Source organism: Tachysurus fulvidraco, chromosome 9 (genome assembly GCF_022655615.1).
Source record: "Tachysurus fulvidraco isolate hzauxx_2018 chromosome 9, HZAU_PFXX_2.0, whole genome shotgun sequence".
NCBI classification, from domain to species: domain Eukaryota; kingdom Metazoa; phylum Chordata; class Actinopteri; order Siluriformes; family Bagridae; genus Tachysurus; species Tachysurus fulvidraco.
Genome location: NC_062526.1, coordinates 20,805,471 through 20,826,851, shown reverse-complemented (window position 1 = coordinate 20,826,851; position 21,381 = coordinate 20,805,471). Strand labels below are relative to the sequence as shown.

At 41.1% G+C, this 21,381-nt stretch overlaps 2 protein-coding genes across 2 annotated transcripts in view; both read left to right on the top strand.

The window, feature by feature from the left end:
• rab32a (RAB32a, member RAS oncogene family) overlaps positions 1-12,442 on the top strand; it is a 16,962-nt gene extending 4,520 nt beyond the window's left edge. Inside the window, exons 2-3 of the mRNA XM_027147595.2 lie at positions 8,041-8,318; positions 11,327-12,442. Coding sequence (XP_027003396.2) covers positions 8,041-8,318; positions 11,327-11,476 — 428 coding nt within the window. The 3' untranslated portion in view covers positions 11,477-12,442. The remainder of the gene's footprint in view (positions 1-8,040; positions 8,319-11,326) is intronic.
• Positions 12,443-14,308: 1,866 nt separating this feature from the next.
• The window catches only part of adgb (androglobin), a 41,821-nt gene continuing 34,748 nt past the window's right edge, over positions 14,309-21,381 (top strand). The window contains exons 1-5 of the mRNA XM_027147596.2: positions 14,309-14,516; positions 15,499-15,661; positions 17,817-17,909; positions 19,251-19,322; positions 19,589-19,780. Of these exons, the coding sequence (XP_027003397.2) occupies positions 14,452-14,516; positions 15,499-15,661; positions 17,817-17,909; positions 19,251-19,322; positions 19,589-19,780 (585 nt within the window). The 5' untranslated portion in view covers positions 14,309-14,451. The remainder of the gene's footprint in view (positions 14,517-15,498; positions 15,662-17,816; positions 17,910-19,250; positions 19,323-19,588; positions 19,781-21,381) is intronic.

Below are 21,381 nucleotides of genomic sequence, written 5' to 3'. Positions count from 1 at the left end.
CGTCATGCATAAAATTTTAGTGTCTACTTTTGCCATTTTATATAATACCATAACTTTTGGCTTACTATGTAGTCATATAATATATAATATAAAACTCTTCTTGTTTTAAATTCTCACTGAGGGCTGAAATCCATAAAGATGAAATCCTAGAACCGCCCCTGATTTCAGTGCTGGGGCTTATGGGAACTTGGATGATGAACAACAAAGAGCCACTAGGCTGAATTATCGGAAAAGTGTTATGGAAAGTCTCTCTGGAATTAGGAGTTCTTTCTCTTTAAAGGATCCACAAAGACTGTGCAAATTGTTCTCATTAAGAATTGTCCTTCCTTGCCCGACCTGAAACTGGATCTTTCTCTATTCATTTTTTTTTTCCTTTTTTTTTTTCTTGTTAATTTTCAAAAAGAGAAATAATGAGATTTGTGGGAAAGCTGGGGATTAGCAGAAACCTGCGGATAGATGAACTTGTTTGCCTTTGGTTTTGGTTAGGACTGCTGTAGGGATGAGTGGCGTGTGTTCACCTTCAGTCAACTACAACTCTGGGAATTGGACGTTATGCAGTATAGATCATTTCAAACGCCTGTTCTGTGTGTAAACCAGGATTAACTTAAACAGAACAGATCAGTGTAGAACAGAGCAGAACTATACGCCCTCTATTAACCCTGTTAATCGAGCAAGTAATTGGCACTTTGGTGGAAGAACTTGAAAGTGTTGTCTCTCTCTTTCTCTGTCTCTCTCTCTCTCTCTCTCTCTCTCTCTCGATCTAATGATTATAATGACCCTGACTAGAAAGACTGTAATCGAGACTTTCAGTGAAGATGTGTGAGTTGGAGCCTGAGTGAAATCAGGGCTTTGTCCTCCCACTGTAGCCCAGAATAGCTATACTCTTCTTGGGCTGCCTTAGAGATGAGCAGATTACAACCTTAGAGCTCTAGAGAAATCCAGATCCTTGTTCTCTCAATTTAAGAGTGACGATACTGCCTATAGCTCTGTCTCAATCTCAGAAGGAAGGAGAGGAAATGAAGTGAAAAGGACAATCTCTAAAATGTCCAGGACAAAAGAGATTGTGGATATTGATATGAAAGTGATTGGGACTTGAAGCTGTATAGTCTTTTTTTTTTTTAATTTATTAATTTTTTTTCCTGCTGAATATTTAACGTCTGTAAGTGGTGACTTAGTGTGGCTGTAAATACTGATGATGAAAGTGTCTGACCCTGGAACCCTTCAGTTTGACCCATTTAACCTTCATCCCATTAGTAACACTTAGTTGATTCAAATGTGTAGAAAGATCTTTAGCTTTTTAGCTTTATTTTCACTTGAATTAAAACTGTGGACTTTGGAGCAGTTTCTTTTTGTCACAATTTGTTCATATCCAGTTATTCATTTAAAAGCCATAATGCAGAATGTCTCTTTGTCCATTTCTGTCCTTAGCTAATCAGTACAAATTGCCTGCCTGTTCGGTAAGAAATTTCTCTAAAATCTATACCGAGCCGGTCGGGTTAAATGACCGGCGCCGTGAGGGATGTGCCCTGTGCAGACAGGTTGCCTCGTCCTTGTCTCCTTCTGGCTTTCATTAATGGTGTTGTGAGTGAGACGAGGGACACTGCGGCTGGTCAGTGTCTGAAGTGCACTGCTGTTTTGTTGCATACTGGGGGGATACTTGCAGCTGGCTTGTCTGGCTTGGCCTGTTTCTATGACAACACACCCACGAGATCATAACCGTGGTTAGGACCGTGTAAAGAAAAACTTGTGGTTGCCATGGCTATGGGCGAAGACTTTTCCTCCTTCTTTGGCTTTCTTTCTCGTTACTTCTGCTTTTTCTCTTCTCCAGTGCTGTTATGATTTTTTATTTTTTTTAATCCCGTTTGCAGGAAGCCATCATCTTATCTTACCATTTGTGTTCTTCAAACCTGGAGATAAAATGATGTTTCTGAAAATCGTTTAATGATTGACATTTTAAAGCAGGGTTTATTTATTCTTTTTCTCGTTTCAAATTGAACAGCTGCTTTTAGCAGCCACCGGTGACTCAGGGTTTGCGCTATCGATGAAGGTATGGCTCAGTGATGAATGACGATTGATCCTTGACATCCTGAGCCTATGAGAGACACAAAAAAAAAACCTCTTTTCGCGTTCTGACTCGCTCTAAGAGCCGCATAGACGGCCCACGCTATTGACCGGGTAGCATTTATCAAGATTAACCCAGAAGCAGGTATCCAATACACACTTCTCATTGTCATCCTCAGCAAACAGTGTTCAGGCCAAAAAACCTTTCAAAGCTCTAAAATGCTGCAGATTTAATGAATGCTATTAAGATGAGTTGTATTTCCTTTACTGCCTGATAACTACAAAATCACACAAACAAAAGTGTTTCAGGAAGATTACAAATGTTTCTGTTTGGCATCTCTGGGACAAAGATAAGATTGAACAAGCATTTTTATTTTTGTCACATATCACAGATACTGCACAAAGGAAGCAGAGTGTTTAGGACCTTTTTTCAGGGCCCTGCAGTGGCAGCGCAGGAACTTCCAAACTTCGGAACAACAATCCAGAGCTTTAACCACTTGAGCTACCACATTCTACTGGGTGGAAAGCACAGCTGAGTGATTTTCTCAAACTGACTGACTATGGAAGTCGACAGCATTACAGACTGTACCTTCTTACTGCTGGTCATGGTTGTCACTTCTGCATTTTATTAGAATGCTTGAAGAAAGACGGGCATTATATGCAGATATTGCAAAACTCTTGCATCATGAGTTTCCATAGTAGCCGTATATTTGAGCGTGTTTCTGTTCAAACAGTAAGCTCTTTCCTCCTTCTCCCTCCTCTCGATAACAAATCACATATATTCCAACCATCGCTGTTAACGGATTAAACCAAGGCTGAGTTCTCTTTCTTCTGGCCCTTCTGTTCTCCTTGAGAAACTGTGGCACGTGAGGCTGACAAACTGTGGTTTATCATGAAACCTCCAGTGATTCACCAAGTTTAATGTCAAAAATCTACAGGGGAATAAAATTGAGCACTTTAATAGGAACATTCATACAGTTCTACAATCAGCCAATGATGTTAGCATAAAGCCATGTAGATACACGTCAATGGGGGGAAATGTGAAAGCTTTAGATAGGCTGGTTGGAGAATTTCAGGAAATTTCAGGAACTCCTGGGATTGTCCAGCTTAAGGTTCTAGCTTATAGGAACATTGGGTTTCTCTCCTGGCAGCATGATTTATTTGTGTATGTTCTGAAGCAACAAATTGATGTTAAGGGAAAAAAGAAGGCAGCAAGAGGAACACTTGTATTGTACACACTGGTAATAAGAACTAGGAATAAAACAGCAGTGATGAAATAGTGACTAGATGTGGGCGTGTCCACATCAGCGACGCACCAATGTTGAGGTTTAAGTTCACGCAAACGAAAAACGGAAGGCTAACGGCTCCACCCACCGAGACACGTTATTACTATGGCAACCGGAAAACCGTGACGGTACAGTGACTGGGTGAACGTAGCACGAGGCTTTTCAACCAGTGATAAATGGTGGATACATACAGATTATATTCATTCAGTAATGTCAATTCAAATCCTGGTAGAAGGCGTAGTGGTGGAAAAGGTTATCGCTTTTCCTGCTTTTTCTTTTCCAAAAGCAGATTTGTAAAAGGTCTTTCGAAGGTCTTTTGAGAGAACACAGCAGTGGATTGTGCGTAGAGCCACTGAGGAGATTATACAGCAGTTCTCAGTAAACCGGGCAGGGTTTTCTTCTGTGTTTATCAGGATTAGCATCACAAACACCTCGCTAATATTTCGCGCTGTATTTTCGCAGTTATAATTTCACATCTAACCTTAACGTCATGACGTCAGACGTCAGACTATAGGTTTGTATAGTTATAGTCTTCTGAAGGCTGTAGAAAAGGTTTGGGGTTATTTATTTATTTGAAATAACATTACTCAGGAAATTTTCTATAAATGAATACAAGAATCAATTCTATAATAAATGGCTAATAAATTCTCACATCAATTATGCATAGAAACCTTCTAAATATTATGCAGATGAGCACTGACACCCTGTGAGTAATTCTGAAATGGTTCTTGCGTATAAACAAACGATCAAGTTTCCTGTAATATTGAATGTAAAAGTGTTGGCACCCCCTGTGGAACGGGGCACGTGAGACTTGACCCCAGAATCCAAGGGTTTAAAGCGCAGCTACTCAACCGTTTCGAGACGGATAACATAGAGCTTGCTTTGATCAAGATGCCTGGTGGAAATGTCGGAGAAGGAAATGAAAACCAGGAGCTCTTTTTCTTCTGTGTCAGCCGCCCTGGGCGTTCACCTGAGGTTAAAAAGAGTAAATTTAGCCTTGCAATTAAGAGCAATTAGCTGCCGAGAGACCTGAAAGTGTGCAGCTGAGAGTGTGGATAATGAAGCTGAAACATAATGTGTGTGTGTAAAGTGCTTTAAATTATTATAATTTTAAATACTGATACATATCGCTGCATTATGTTGTCTTTGGTAATAGAAAGATATAGACTAGAGAGAGAGATATGATTGGGAGAGAGAGAGAGAGGTGGAATCAAAAAAGCCAGGCATGCATAATGAAGGGTGTGATTATTTCCCCTGTGTCAGATTCATGTCCCTCAGTTCTCCTCTAATGAACTCCATTAAACAGCGGTTCTGTCCCCCAGCCTGCAGTGATTAAATGGGCCGTTCCATATCAGGACCACGGATCTCAGCGATATCGGAGCTACGGCTTAAAAAAAAAAAAAAGTCATACATAAAAAGAACATGTTCTTTTTCTAAGGTCGATTAAATGCATAAAATAAAGAACTAGAATATGAAATAACTAGACAGTTCACCTTTAAACGCTGAAACCGAAGCGCTGGTGATATCCGAGAGATGAAGATCTAAGAAGCTTTACTGTTCTCCAAACTTAGGTAATTTCTATAAGGATGTTTTATGTTCTGTTACATTTCTACACCTCTATTAGATCGATTAAGTACTTTTGATTTAAATCTTTTTTTTTTTTGAATTTTTGTATAGCATTTTTATCAATGGACGTTGTCTCAAAGGGGCTTTACAGAAGCATGGAAACAGAATAAACATTATAAAGTTTAAAATTAGGTTACTATTTAGTTCTAAGGTCTGTCCCTAATGATCAAGCCTGAGTGGGGAAAAAAACTCCCTGAGATGATATGAGGAAGAAAACCTGAGAGGAACCAGACTCTGAAGGGAACCTCGTCCTCATTTGGGTGAAACTGGACAGAAAATAATGTCAATGTAAACAGCATGTAGTTGAGTGGAATTGTGCAACCAAGAGCTCCTGAGGAACTAACGGATCGGCATCGTTTCTGACTTCACACTAATTCCTTCCAGCCGAAATCTTTAAATGTTCACTGGTGAAGACTCAAGCAAAAAACCTGACCCACAAAATTTTTGATCCCACTTATTGTACTCAATCCAGGCAAAGTGTCATGAATCACTGCATTTCATACATGGGATACTTTATATATGCTTAAAAATAAATAAAGAACGAAAGTGCTCTTGGTGTTCCAATACTTTTGGAGGATACCGAGTTATACTCTCAGACAGTGCAACTGGAATAAATTCTTTTCTTTATTCGAGATTGTAACGTTAAAGCCGGATATGATAGAGAGCTGGCAGAATGTGCAGTTCCTGCCCCAACTCGCAACTTACAGGACTAAAAGGATCTGCTGCTAACGACTTGGTGCCAGACACCACAGCACGCTTTCAGAGCTCCTGTGAAGTCCAGGCCTTGACGCTTTATTTAGAGCTGTTTTTATAACACAAGGAAAACTACACCATATTCAGCAGGTGGTTTTAATGTTATGGAACACTGAAGAGAATATTATTTGGGATTTATTATTTGGGACAATTGTGGAGCAAACGAGGGAAAAAAATTTATCTCTAAATCAGTTCTGAGCCAGTTGAAGGCAGAATAAGTTGTGTTTTGGGTAAATGGAAGTAAATAACCAGCAAAGTATGAGCCAGATGAAAAAAAAATAAAATCTGAACGTTGAAGTTTATGATAAATGTTTAAAATGTACTTTTAAATTTCTTTGCAAAGAGACAAGAAGTAGATTCTTTGGCACATGCTACTGCTAAATTGCTACATGCTACTGCTAACTGTCTGTTGTTGTATAAAATAAGAAGCTTATTATTACATGTGTGTTTGGATTCGTTTTGTTATTGATTTTTTTATTTTTTTTTAAACTCTGTGTTTAAAAAAATGTGGATAACTTGTAATCAAACAGAACCAATAGCCTAAAAAGAGCATTTCCACCCTGTCAGGTTTAAGGAAAATAGTGTAGAGTGTATTAATATTACCAGCCGTGTAGTCTGGAGCTGCTCGATGGCAGCGGCAGCCTCGAAAGCTCGGCTCGATGAGAGGTTTTTTTAGGTGGTTCCCGAGCAAACACACACAAAAAAAAACTCTCACATGTAACAGATTGGAATAAGGACATTGTAGAAAGGACACTATTTACATTGACATTATTTCCTGTCCGGTGTCACCCAAATACAGATGAGTTTCCCTTCTGTGTCTGGTTCCTCTCAAAGTTCAGGGAGTTTTTCAGACTTGCTCATTGGGGATAAATGTTTGAGATAAATAGTAACGTCTAACGCCTATTGTTAAAAGCGCTAGACAAATAAAAAGAATGGAGTTGAATTGAATAATCCCTTTACAAATCATAGCAGCCATTTGTTCTAAATAATATCCTCACCTGAATTGCCGTGTGCAGTTGGAATTGCTAACACGTGCTGATGTTATATTTCAGAGCTGGTGTGAAATATGTAACCACTCGGCAGTTCTGTTAATTTAATAGAATTGAACGTTCGAAAGAAACCCACTTATACAGTTCTAACAGTTATAGAATTATACAGGACCGTTGTTGGGAATTTTTAACAGTGGACATTAGATCTTTCCCTCTACAGTAGTTTCCTTCCTGAACACTCGACCCTTTGCATTAAGGACTCTGTGTATCGGAAGATGACGAAGCATCAGTGCAGACTTCGGTTTCATTTCGTTTTTTTTTTTTTTATTATGGCAGACTCACAGCAAGTGTTCAGAGGATCCTTCGGTTAGGATTCACTTCATCATGTTTGGTCTGTCTTCTGCTGATATCACATCACACGCTTCATTTTCTGGTGTTGATAAATTCAATATGGTGTGTTTGAGTGTGTGTGCATGTGCGTGTGTGTGTGTTAACGAGTTAGGAGTCAGTAAATCTGTCATGGAAAAAAAAACAGATCTCTGATCAGACCAAGCTTTTTCTTGATCTTTTGTCTTATTGGATGAATAGGTCAAAAATATCAGTCTAATCGCAGTGCTGTCGCATCACATCACATTTCTGCCAGTTCCTTTTTACACAATCTTTTCCTTTATTAATTTTTTCCCCGTCGGGGGCACGTTAGTGGGTAGCACGTTCGCCTCACATATCCAGGGTCGGGGTTCGATTCCCGCCTCCGCCTTGTGTGTGTGGAGTTTGCATGTTCTCCCTGTGCCTCGGGGGTTTCCTCCGGGTACTCCAGTTTCCTCCCCGGTCCAAAGACATGCATGGTAGGTTGATTGCCATCTCTGGAAAAATTGTCCCTAGTGTGTGAATGCTTGAGTGAATGAGAGTGTGTATGTGCCCTGCGATGGGTTGGCACCCCGTCCAGGGTGTATCCTGCCTTGATGCCCGATGACGCCTGAGATAGGCACAGGCTCCCCGTGACCCGAGAAGTTCGGATAAAAATGAGTGAGAGAGAGAGAATTTTTTTTCCCCCAAGTTTAATTTTGTTACATGTCATTTCTGGTGTAATGTAACACCAGGCTACACGATGCCAATTTAAAAAGGATGAGACGGGGTGAGTTGTGTTCGGGAATAAGGCTAGCGTTGTGGTGCCGCGAGGATCTCCGCAGGATGAGAAAATCAGTGGAGCTGAAATCAGATCCATATGCATCTGAACGCGATGCTTGACAAAAATACCTTTTTGTTTTGAAGAACTCGGCTTATATAATATGTTACATGCACGTGTTTGTCTTTGTTGTGTTTAGGTCAGGAGCGCTTCGGGAACATGACCCGAGTTTATTATAAGGAGGCAGTGGGAGCGTTCGTGGTGTTTGACGTGACCAGAAGCTCCACGTTCGAAGCTGTGTCTAAGTGGAAGCACGACCTGGACAGCAAGGTGAAGCTGGCGAATGGGAACCCGATCCCCTCCGTCCTGCTGGCTAATAAATGCGACCAGAAGAAAGACGGCTCGAATAACGCCACGCTTATGGACAACTTCTGCAAGGAGACAGGCTTCCTGGGCTGGTTCGAGACATCAGCTAAGGTAACACATCATACACACCATCCAGACTTCTTTCTTGATGAAGCATTCTGGCAGCATCTGTGTGGATCGTGAAGTAGTTCAGACTTTCTCCAGGATTTGGCCAATCGTAAAAGACCCTTCACCTACTACGAGAGCGATCCACGCTAAGCAGATCAAAGCCTTTCTCGATGCCATGTTCGAAATTCCCCACATATTTTCCAGAATTATGCCCCAAACAGGACTTTTCTACAGTATGAAACCATTCTTTTACATTAGTATATGATAAAACCGCATTTAACAGATTTCTTTTTGCCGCACACACTAGTGTGTGTTTGTGTGTGCACGTCGCACGCACGAGTGTGTACTCCCACAGACACATGACTGTTAGTAGTTTGTATTGTGTTGCTCAACTCCTTCTCTGTAATTACCAGCACACAAACCTCACATGTTTAACGTCTTGTATATGGATCAGTCGAGGTCCAGTGTGACTGTGGAGCTTCATGTGCCTTCACATGACTTCACGTGACTTAGCATGGCTGATTAATAATGTGTATGTGTGTGTTTGCGCGTGCGTGAGTGCGTGCGTGTGTGTAGCTGTTTGACAGAAGGCGTCTCATCACCCAGTCTGCATAAGCACATGCTCATGAGCTAAATCTATCCATTAGGGATTCAGTCACACTGATGTCTGGTGGGAAGCTCCAACACCTGTTGTGTGTGTGTGTGTGTGTGTACACACAGATGTGTCATTCCTTGTTTATCAAGCCTCCTTGTGTTCTATAAAGCCTCATGTGTCCTATCACACGGCCTCCTCTCCTCTCCTCCTCTCCTCTCTTACTCTCGCCTTCTCTCTCCAGAGACCTCAGCTGGCTTATTTGCTTTTGTTTGTTTTGCTAGCTCAGGCTCGTTTTCCTCGATTAGCGGAGAGGGATTGCAGCAGCAAGCTAAACAGGCAGAATGAAAAGCGAGGCAAACGCGTATACAGTGCAGGTGCGGCTTCCGAGTCGGGGTGGAGATGGTGGAAAAACAGGCAGAATTTTCTTCCTGTAGGGTTTCTTCACTGCCGTCTCGGTGTTGACGTTGATCTCGCAGACCAGACAGCAGGTTGTGTGATCAGGTTCGGTTCCTTAATGAGTTGTGTCGATGCACAAACTTTCTCCTGCGAGTGTGGTGTTCTAAGTGCCCACGCTGACTGGGACATCATGTTCCGTTAGGAGCCACAGTAATTGTGACGATGTGGGCTTGTCTCCATGGTAACTTACTTAGTAATCCATCCTTGAGTAATGCTCCAAGGAAACAAGGGGTCACATGGTGCACTGCTGGTCAATCCGAGTGTAGACGCAAACCGTGAAAAAGACTGTTAATCTGGAGGGGTGTGTGTGTGTGTGTTTTGTGTGTTCGAGTGGCGTTTGAGCTTAAAAACCTTTGACCTTGGTGACGTCAGAGTCACTAAGACGCTGTTTTACCTTCAGTAAGCATATAACAATGTGCACGTCAGTGTGTGTCGGTGTGTATGACTGTGACCAAATGACTATGTTAGACGATGGCAGCTACGTTCTGCTCTCTCACACAAAGCAGGAAAACACACACACACACACACACACACACACACACACAAAACACAAGCCACATCACACGTTAACTCTGTGCTGGGGATGAGGGGTTTTAGAGTGTGGTGTGTGTGTGTGTGATTAGTGTGGTGTGTGTGTGTGAGTGTGGTGTGTGTGGTGAGTGCGTAATGTGTGTGTGTGTGTGTGTGTGTGTGTGTGTGTGGTGAGTGCGTAATGTGTGGTTGGTGTGTGTGTGTGTGTGTGGTGAGTGCGTAATGTGTGGTTGGTGTGTGTGTGTGTGTGTGTGTGTGTGGTGAAAAACTCAAATTGTTTCAAACCAATTTTTTTCTTGTTGCCTAAGGCCTCAGAGCTTTGATATCAGTGTCAGTTTTCTGCTTTTCTCTGTGCATGCATGTGCGTTTGTGTGCGTGTGTGTGCGTGTATGTGTGTTCAGAGTGTCCAATTCATTTATCTGTTCCCTCCTCGCTTTCTTCCTTCCATGTTATCCAAGAAATGTGCTAATGTTAACTGATGTGAGATCTGATTTAGTAAAGTGTTTAGAGAAATCTGATCTCTTTTCCCATCCCTGTGTGCTGAGAACATTGTGTGAGGCGTTTTTTTTTAAATCCAGAAGCCAGAAATATCTGTAGATTCTGTCTTTTATGGTTTTGTTGTTTTAACATAAGGAGAGCAGGATGAAGAAAAGAACAAAGCCCCATGATGGGACATCTGCTAAAAAAAATACATAGTAAAAATATTTTCATTATGTTTGCTTTTTATTCTTAAAAAAATACGTAAACGTAAGTAGCGTGTACAGGGTGGTTATTACTGAAAACCCATCACACCATATTTTAATGTTTGTTTTTTTATTTTTGCCAAATTGGAAAAAACTTTAAAACAAACAAAAAAAAAATCTTTCTATTTTTTTATTTTTAATTTTTTTTAAATTGCAACTTTTTTCCAGGAAAAACAAATTCCATGGAAAAAAGCAAATTTTTCATTTTACCTGTGCAATGGGTAACTTTTTCTTTTCCTAAACAACGATATGGTGTAATGTTTTTAATGTAATTATCACAAATCCCTCACCACATACAATCAAATAGGCACCACAAAATATCTTGTAAAAATGCTGCAAAAACATTCATATATATATATAAATCAATTTCTTTGTCTCCTCCAAAACTTACCATCATGTTTGCCACTCGTTTAAAAAAAAAACAACAAAAAAAACAATTAAAATAACATCAACAACCTTTTGTTTGTGCTCCATTTTCTATTTTCACCATTTTTTTTCTGTGAATGTTTTATTTTTATTTTCCTTTCAGTGTCTCTGTAGAAGAGTCGAGGCAGACGAACAAGAGAAAATACGATACGAAAAGTCACAACTTGTACACTATTTTCAAAGCGAGTGTGTGAAATGGTTTTGTTTGTAAACTCCTGAACAGTAAGCGTTCCTTATCTCTGTGTTTTCCCATTCTGCAGGATAACATAAACGTGGATGAAGCAGCCCGGTTTCTGGTGGAGCACATCCTCCTCAACGACAAAGGCATTCCGTACGAAGAGAGCAACGGCGACCGGATCAAGCTGGACCAAGAGGCCGTGCTCGCCGAGAGCAAGTCAGGCTGCTGCTAGCATCCGCCCTCGATCTATCCATTCGCCTGCCATAAAAGAGGGGTTGTTGGCTACGGACTGAGATTCAAAACTCCAACATCGTGTGTCCTCTACTCCCCGATTCTTCTTCTTCATCATCATCATCATCATCCCCCCTTTCTGAGACCTTGCACGAGCACGTCTTGGCGTACGAGGAAACCATAGCCATGAAGATTCATCTTTTTCTCATTCTCTCTCTCTCTCTCTCTCTCTCTGACTCAGCATTCTTCATTCAAGATGTTTTATATTTCTTGCCTTCCATAGTGTCAGGTGTTTTGGTATATTTGTCATGTTGTTGAGAATAAATGCAACCCTATGGGTGTCCTAGGAGGCTGTACCAAGTACATGTTTGTGATACACAAATTAAGACTTTGTATTTGGATTTTTTTTTTTTTTTTGGTTTGTTTCTGTTTTTTTGTTTTTGTTTGTTTGTTTGTTTGTTTTTTATTCGGAAAGAAAAAAAATCTCAACTGAAGTTGTACAAAAGTGTTAAAAAACAAAGAGCACTATTAGGAATCTGTATCTAAATCAAAACAAGAACAAAACATGATTGATTGTTTATTTAGGTTATTTTCACCCGATCTATATTTCTTCCTCATTTTTCAGTCCAGCGCTCGTGTCTCTGGAGATCGCTCATAAGAAGCTCAACATGCAGAAGGTCGTTATCTGCAGTGTCCAGAAACCATGCAGAAGAACATAGGATTATGTTTGTACGAGTAAATGACAGAGATTTAGGTATAAATTTTGGAAATGTGGAATGGTGAGAATGCAGCCTGTTCTACACGTGATGGTTTGGGTGTGTGAAGCGGTACGGAAGTGTTCGAGTTTCCCCCTGGGTTGTGTAGAGATGTGTAGAGGGAGGAGTGCGGCACTTTAAAACGGTTTTAAATGTGCTGGATTCAACCTTGAACTCGAAGCAAAATAAAACTTTTAAAAATAAAATAAAAAGTTTGGTCAGATGTCATTTTTGTCACTGAAATGCGTTCTAGCTAGAGGACACTGCCCACCAGTGATAACACAAATATATACTAATATACACAAAAGTATGTGCACCCTGACTCAACCTGCACATGAATGTGTTTTTTTCCCCCCAAATAGAATGTCTTTTAGTTTCCCTTCAGTGGAACTCCAAACCTGTTCCATCATGACACACAGCAGCTCTATGTAGACCTGAAGGAGTGAAGAACTCGAGTGTCCTGCACAGAGTGCTGACTCTGACTCAACCCCAATGAACTGGAGTCTCCTCAACATCCCAAAGTCAGAGTCTGAGCTTACTAATGCTGTTGTAGCTGAATAAATCCACACAGCTACAATCCAACATCTAGTGGAGAACCTTCCAGAAGAATGGAATCTGTTAAAGAAGACCATGGTAACACCAATGGTTTAGGAATGGGATGTTCAAAGCTCAAACTCTTAGACCTGTGACACCAGCAAAAAGGTCTTTTGCTAAAGCTTGCTTAGATTATTGAATTATTTCTCTGTAAGTGTGACAAACAACAAAAACACAGCCATTAAGCAAAATGAACAAACACATCAGTGGCCTGTGCTCGTGGCACTTTGTGTTTCATTGCGGTTTTATTGCAGTTGTGATCACTGCAATAAATGTTAACTTGGTACAGATTGGACTTTCCCCTCGTGGCCAGTTATCACCGGTGTTGTTACTCGTGTCCTGGGAAACACTCCACCAAGGAAATCAAAGAGCATCTTTGTTGATCACTGAAAGTTGATTACATTTAAGTAGTCGTATGAAGTTCCTAACCTTTTCAATTAACAAAATAAAAATGCCAAAAGGGCACATTAGCCAAACCAGATGAACACAAAAAGTCATTTGAAAATAAATAGCAGTTTCATTATCTTGGTCCTGAGGGAAGATGGAGCTGTATGGAGGACAGGCAGAGGGTTGTACAGCATGTCAGCTTATTATGCGTGTTTCTAAACTGAACATGATGTTAATACAGTATGTGTACACAAATGATAACACACAGAAACGAAACCCTTGTCATTTCAGATCCAGACATGGTTTAAGTATGGATATAGTCTAATGATAATGTTAATTTCGATGCTTGGAGTTACATCTTATTGAAAGATCAACAAGGGGCATCATCATTCTGTAGGGAAAACATGTAATGCTACAGCGGACAGAGACTTTCTGTACATTTGTCGATTATGTTCTATTACACACAAAGCTCTGTCTGTGTCCTTCATTACAAATTTTGTCCATGTGTGACAAATTTTACAGTATGTTTTCTTTATTATTATAATAAAAATCTGTAGTAATAATAATAATAATAATAATAATAAATTAGAATACAGTTGTGCACTGTGAAATGTGGAGAACCAGGTGTTTTTCCGCTTATTTTATTTTTTCCAAAGACGAGAATTAGAAAGCCTTTTTTGTTTGTTTTTTCCGTTTTTTGACCTTTTTTTTTTAGCCCATTTCCCCCCGGTTTTTTCCACTTTTTGTGTTGTTTTTTTTTTTCTCGAGAAAACTACATGGACCGGTGAAATCACAAGCACGTTTTTTTTTGTTGTTGTTGTTTTTTTTTGTTATTCCCCCGAAACTCCTACCAGTGATCACACACACACTTAGTGACTTAAAGCACTGAACTCATTTTCGACGCACGTGTTTGGGCTGAAAGCGCGTTTGTGATGACGTCACCCGACGCGTCTCGGCCCAAATCTGCGGAAAATCTGCTGTCGTTTTTACAAAAAAAAAAATCAGCACCAGTGACACTAAATACGTTCCTTGTATGCGCGATAAAAAAAAGCAATAAATAACACTAATATAAATAAAGCTGTAATAAAGCAGCTTCTGATTCTGATTCTGATTTCCGCCTCGTGCAGCCGTCTCGTGCCGCTGAGGTCCGTCGCCTAGCAACGGAACAAAACATTCACGTCTTTGACGTCGAGCGTTAAAACGTCGTCGTATCACAAAGCTTTACAAAAGTATCACTGCAATGTCGAAGCCGTCTCTGAAGAAAAAAGACTCCTCATCCAGCCATGACCTTTCACCTGCTAAGGAGTAAGTTTTTTTTATGCCTTATGCTGTTGTTTAGTTTGTTTACTGCAGTGAAAAGACATGAAACACTTACAGCTGCTGAGTGACTCCAAATCTCCACTGAAATGAGGCTGACTGTGAGGATCCCGAGGCATCTCGAGATGTACCTGAGGCATCCTGAGGCTCATAAAGATGTACCTGAGGCATCTCAAGATGTACCTGAGGCATCCTGAGGCATCTAGAGATGTACCTGTGGCATCTAGAGATGTACCTGAGGCATCTAGAGATGTACCTGAGGCATCTAGAGATGTACCTGAGGCATTTAGAGATGTACCTGAGGCATCTAGAGATGTACCTGAAGCATCTAGAGATGTACCTGAGGCATCTAGAGATGTACCTGAGGCATCTCGAGATGTACCTGAGGCATCTAGAGATGTACCTGAGGCATCTAGAGATGTACCTGAAGCATCTCGAGATGTACCTGAGGCATCTAGAGATGTTCCAGCTTCAGTTAGACTCTGCGATACTAAAGAGGAGATGCAACTCCATGTGGTCTTTGAGGACAACATCCTCCTCATCATTACAACATTTGTCAGACTGTATATTTATAATCACACCCCCAGTGTCACCCAAACGAGGATGAGGTTCCACTTTGTGTTTGGTTCCTCTCAAGGTTTCTTCCTTTACCGCCCAAGGGAGTTTTTCCTCACCACAGCCACCTGAGTCACCTCAGACTTGCTCATTGGGGATAAATACAAACACATTTAAATATATCTAATATTAATCTTATATTTTTGTATTATATTAATCTTTATATTATTCTTGATATTAACCTTTTTTTCTATGTTTATGTTCTGTAAAGCTGCTTTGAGACAATGTCAGTTGTAAAAAGCGCTATACAAATAAATAAATAAATTTGAATCGAATTAATGGTATTTAAATTAGGTTGAATTGATTATATCATTGATGTTGACTGTATGAGTAATAACTAATGCACTGGCTGTAGGGCATCTACAGTGGCTCCTGCTGTTTCTGGGAGCTTCTCAGGAGAACTTTTGAGGAGCTGTGTCCCCATCTGGCCCGAATGGAACGAGACCGAAGTCAGTGCTGAGAAATGGGATGCTGGCAAAGGGGCAAAAGACAGCAAGGCTAGGAAGAGCCCTCTCACTGTGAGTGTCGGTGCTGGAAACGAAAAACATATGTATACATTTATATCTGTCAATTTATATTGTCAATCTCACACAACTGATTTCAGACGTTCTTAATATTCAGTACGTCCTCATTTTGCTTCTTGACTCCACAAGTTTAATGCAAAGCCTCACAATCCATTTTTAGCTCAAGTCTGTCCGAGTGTTGTCTGTATGTAAATAGAGGTATTTATAAAAAATAAAAATAAAAAATCACTTGGACTTTTATTTATTTTGTATTATTTAAAAATTCTGAAAACTCTTTATTTCTGAGTTTAAATAAAAAAAAAACTCCCTGATCTTCAGTGTCATCTCAGAGCTTTGGAACTTTTGGGTATCTTGTATGTGGAAGAAGCTTTATGCAAACGCGTGACAGATTCTGTGATCATTTGGCCTGCGTTTTTTTGCCAGATGTTCTCCAGATCTGAGTCAGTGTCCGTTTCTGTCCACAGGAATGATGATAGCTGGATATTTTGGATGATGGATTATTCTAAAATGTTAAATCTGAGTGACGGTGCTGTAACACACACGATCATCCCTTGACCAGATCAGTGGTCTGTGTTTGAGTGATATCAGAGTGATATTGATATCATGACCTTAAACAGAGCAACATTTACTTAATGTTCACTGCAGATTATAAAGCGTTCACAGAATTAACTTCAACTCTTCTCAGCCAGAGGTGGTTTTTAACATCTGGATTCCACCTGCCTCATGGTCATGAGGATCAAGCTAGGAAGGTGTGCAGAGATAATCACCATGCTCTCACCACTGGGAGGAGTGACATGAACCTTGTAGAATGTAGAGAGGTGTGTGGTGATGCTCGGATTGCTGCACGGTGCAGCACGTGACCATGAGGTTGATTGGTGTATTCAGGCTGTGAGATTGACCTTCGTCACCCGGTGTGCCAGGCTTGGCTTAGACACCGGAGCATCGCCACGTCTTTGCCCTGAGACAGATAAATGACTGGTCTGATAAAGGAATAGCATCGAACTCACCTGGTGGATGCGTATTACTGAAATGACCTTAAGATCATTTCTTGTTCACTACCTCAGTTTGGCTGCATTGCACAGCTCATGCTGAACACACACTTTCATTTCATAGCATCATGTATGGAATAATACTTATTTCCATATTCATTCATTTTCTACCGCTTATCTGAACTTCTCGGGTCACGGGCATCAAGGCAGGATGCACCCTGGACGGAGTGCCAACCCATAAAAGAGCACACACACTCTCATTCACTCACACACTCACACAGTACGGACAATTTTCCAGAGATGCCAATCAACCTACCATGCATGTCTTTGGACCGGGGGAGGAAACCGGAGTACCCGGGAAAACCCCCGAGGCACGGGGAGAACATGCAAACTCCACACACACAAGGCGGAAGTGGGAATCGAACCCCGAACCTGGAGGTGTGAGGTGACCGTGCTAACCACTAAGCCACCGTGCCCTCCTATTTCCATATTATTCTATTTTGTTATTTTCATTTTTTATTCTCTCCATTTTTTATAGCAAGGACAAATGGAAATTTGAATTTAAATTTACTTACAAGGTTAAAAGGCCTTCAAAGGTTAAACACCTTGACATTAAATTTTAAGCAGGAAGAAAAGTGGCTAGTGGGAGGAACAATAGGAACCAGAAAAGTCTCTAATCTGGAGTTTACAGAATGATCGAAACAGAAAGAAAACTTGTTTCAGGTCTTCTAACGAGAACCAGGTTTGACAGTGAGAGGAATCGCTCATCTCATCTGCCTTGTGTTCGAGGTAGAAATTTCCTTTTTTTTAACATGGCTTGGTCACATGTCATGATTTGGAGTCAAGTCAGTACCAACATTTTCTCCAGCACTTCAAATCCACTTGCCTTGTAAAGTGAAGTGTGTGAGATGTGGGTGGTCCATGGGCACGGACCGAATGAAACGAGGCATCAGACTATATGAGATTTGTGACCTGTATTCTATTAAATTGTATAGATCATAAGCGTAGGATGAAGGTATACCTAATATACAGTACAGCAGTAGACACTGAATGGTATGTTTACATGTAGATGTTTATCCTCTGTGAGTTACACAAGCTTCCTTTGAATTCCTCTCTCGTAATGAAATGTACTAAATATTCCATCGAATTTCTATTCTCAGCAATTCTTTGAGGACCCAGAAGGAAGGGTTAAGATCCCGGAGTCTCTGAACGTTCACACCTGGAGACGGCCCTCGGAGCACATTGTTAACAAGGTAAGAGCGACTGTTCCTTCAGTCCAGCATCGCAAAACACGAACGTAATAGAGCAGGAAGAACACCAATCTGCACTGAGGTATACTTTAGAAAACCAGCTCTAACGTCCCAAATAAATCACCAAAGATCTTTCAGTTCCAGTTACACATTTATTAGACATATTTAGAGAAAAAAACAAGGGTTCTGCAAGAGATCCAGTGAAACGTCCTCATCGTCCGGTCGGTTCTAGGAAACCACAGAGCAACTGATGCAGCATGTGGTATTTTATAAAAAAAAATAATAATAATAATAAATAAATAAATAAAAAATTGTGTGTGTGTGCCCTGCGATGGGTTGGCACTCCGTCCAGGGTGTATCCTGCCTTGATGCCTGATGACGCCTGAGATAGGCACAGGCTCCCCGTGACCCGAGAAGTTCGGATAAAGCGGTAGAAAATGAATGAATGAATGAATGAAAAAAAAAAAAAAAAGCAAACGTAGTCGATTGAAACTGGTGCACTAAGATCAATCCGCTCATCTTTTACTCATTCTTCTGTGTGAGAGGTCTAATTGGGGAAACGCACCGAAGGTCAACCTCTGTTTTCATTTTCATGCCGATGACTGGGCGAGGCGACAGAACGCAATCTTGTGAACAAGTTTAATTCGCATTTGATTAGGGAGCCTGTGAGAGTTAATTAACGAATCATAATCAAGCATTGTTTCTTCAGCATCATCAGTAAGAGCATTGGAACAGAAAGAGAGAGAGTGTGTGAGAGAGAGAAAGAGAGAGAGAGAGAGAGAGAGAGAGAGAGAGAGAGAGAGAGAGAGAGAGAGAGAGAGAGAGAAAGAGGAATAAATCAGAAGTCCCTGTTTTTGGAACAATATTTATGTCAATTTATACATGCTAATTCCCAAAGTCTATGTTTTTGTATCTTCATTCATTCATTAATTTTCTAATGCTTATCCGAACGTCTCGGGTCACGGGGAGCCTGTGCCTATCTCAGGCGTCATCGGGCATCGAGGCAGGATACACCCTGGACTGAGTGCCAACCCATCGCAGGGCACACACACACTCTCATTCACTCACACACACACACACACTAAGGACAATTTTCCAGAGATGCCAATCAACCTACCATGCATGTCTTTGGACCGGGGGAGGAAACCGGAGTACCCGGAGGAAACCCCCGAGGCAGGGGGAGAACATGCAAACTCCACACACACAAGGCGGAGGCGGGAATCGAACCCCCAACCCTGGAGGTGTGAGGCAAACGTACTAACCACTAAGCCACCATGCCTCCCTATTTTTGTATCTTTATATCTATTTTTTCTTCAGCTAATTTATTTTATTATCTGATTCCAGGCTCCAGCTGTTATAGAAAACGAATCAACGTTCGATCTCACTTCGGCTAACGAGCATTTGCTGTCCAGTGAAGTAAGTACCGTTTCTCCATGTCTGTTTATTTTCCCTCAACTCCACAACTATAACCAGCCTCATAAAAAAAAAAAAGTCCCCGTAGTCGCATTGGATTCCGGTCGATTATCTGCTCATCACACTGCTATCGTCAATAGAAATGATTTGCTAGCCATGCTGGACCTCTAGTCACATCGCTGGGCACTGAGACAAAAACAGCCCACGGTGAAGTTTAACGAGAGAAATTCCTTCTTACACTTCTTTCTGTTGTTCATCTCATCGCTCAGCTCATGTGCCGGATCATCAGTGAGATCTACATTGTGTGGCGGGTGTGTGACAGACAGGCAGGTGATGACGACTCTCTCTGTGAGGAGACCTGGAGACCCTGGGATCACATCTACTCCCTGTGTAAAGCAACCAAGGATCATGTGCCTCTTTACAACGTCTACGGGAAATACGTGGTCCGGCTCTACTGGATGGTGGGATCTCATCTCACACACACACACACACACACACACACACACACACACACACACACACACACACACACACACACACACACACACACACACACACACACACACACACACACACACACAAACCCACACACTTTTTGAGTGTTTAGATTTCATTGGTGTTTTAGTCAGGTATCTTGTAACCTTCAGAGAAATCTAGACTTTTTTTTATATACTGTGTATCCATGCACATAAGCTATGTGACCAAAAATATGTGCCCCCCCGACCATCACACCCATACTGTATGAAGCCCTTTCCTGATAGAATGTATTGCAATTTCCATTCACTGGATCCTGTTCCAGCAGGACAATGTTCCTGTGCACAAAGCAGCTCCATGAAGACATAAAGGTCGAAGTGAAGAACTCGGGTGTTCTGACTCTGACTCAACAACACTGAACACCTTGGAGATGAACTGGAACTGGAGACTCCTCAACATCCCAACATCAGAGTCTGATCTCATTAAAGCTCTTTGTAGCCGATTCTCACAAATCCACACAGCCACAGTCTAACATCTAGCTAGTGAAACTGTAGTGCAGGAGATTATTCCACTCTATATCCAATCTATATTTAAGATATGCTTGTGATGATCTGGGGCACACGTACTTTTGGTCACAAATCCTATAAACTGTTTTAGTGGAACCAGTGAGAGAAACTTATACATAAAGGCAATGTTTTATTCGTTTAAAAAATGTCTCTAAAAGAAAACTATCAGCCAGTTTATTCTGCTGTGGTGTAGCATTAGAGCCCACGCTGTGATATCGATGCTTGCTATCAGGAGGTGAAGCATGATTAAGAGGTGAAAGCCTCCACACCTACTGCCACGTCTGCTTCCTTTCTCTTTAGCATGGACAGAGATGTCCTGCAGGCAGTGATTGAGTGAGTACAAGAGCCTTATCAGACAGCTGAGTGTGTGTGTGTAAGATGGGAATATAAATGTGTCTCTTTCTGTCCCACAGCTTCTTTCTAAACAGCATCTGGCCATACTTGCGTTCTGACTGGTCCGAAGTTTTTTTTCTTACTTGCGATCGCAGAAATTCACACAAAATCGAGCGAGATCATGTAAACGTTTTTCAAAATGACGCAGATTATCCGAGATGCGCCGTGTGACATCATCACAACACGACCTCAGCCTCTCGTTCATGTGCGTGAACATGAGTACAGATCTCAGAGAAACTCATTACAGATGTGTCCCTCTTTAAAAACCATCTGAAATGTAATGAGATCCTCGGGGACTGATTTATTGGCATCGCAGTGGATTGTTTAAGGATGATTTAAGAAATAATGCTTTGAACAACAGCACAAACTGGTGATTCAGACATCTAGGTGTCAGAGGGTTTCAGCTAAATGTCTATGCCAAAGAACTCTCTCTCTCTCTCTCTCGCTCTCTCTTGCTATTAAAATCAAGTACACTTCAGTCAAGGACGGCACCCCTACACTAATGGACTCTGGGTATTTAAAATAAAAAAAAGACATCTATCTCTTGACACATGTAGCTTTTCTCTGGTACAATAGAGTCCAATATGAGAGAATATTCTGTCTCAAGTGCAGTTAAAGCAGTTAAAATA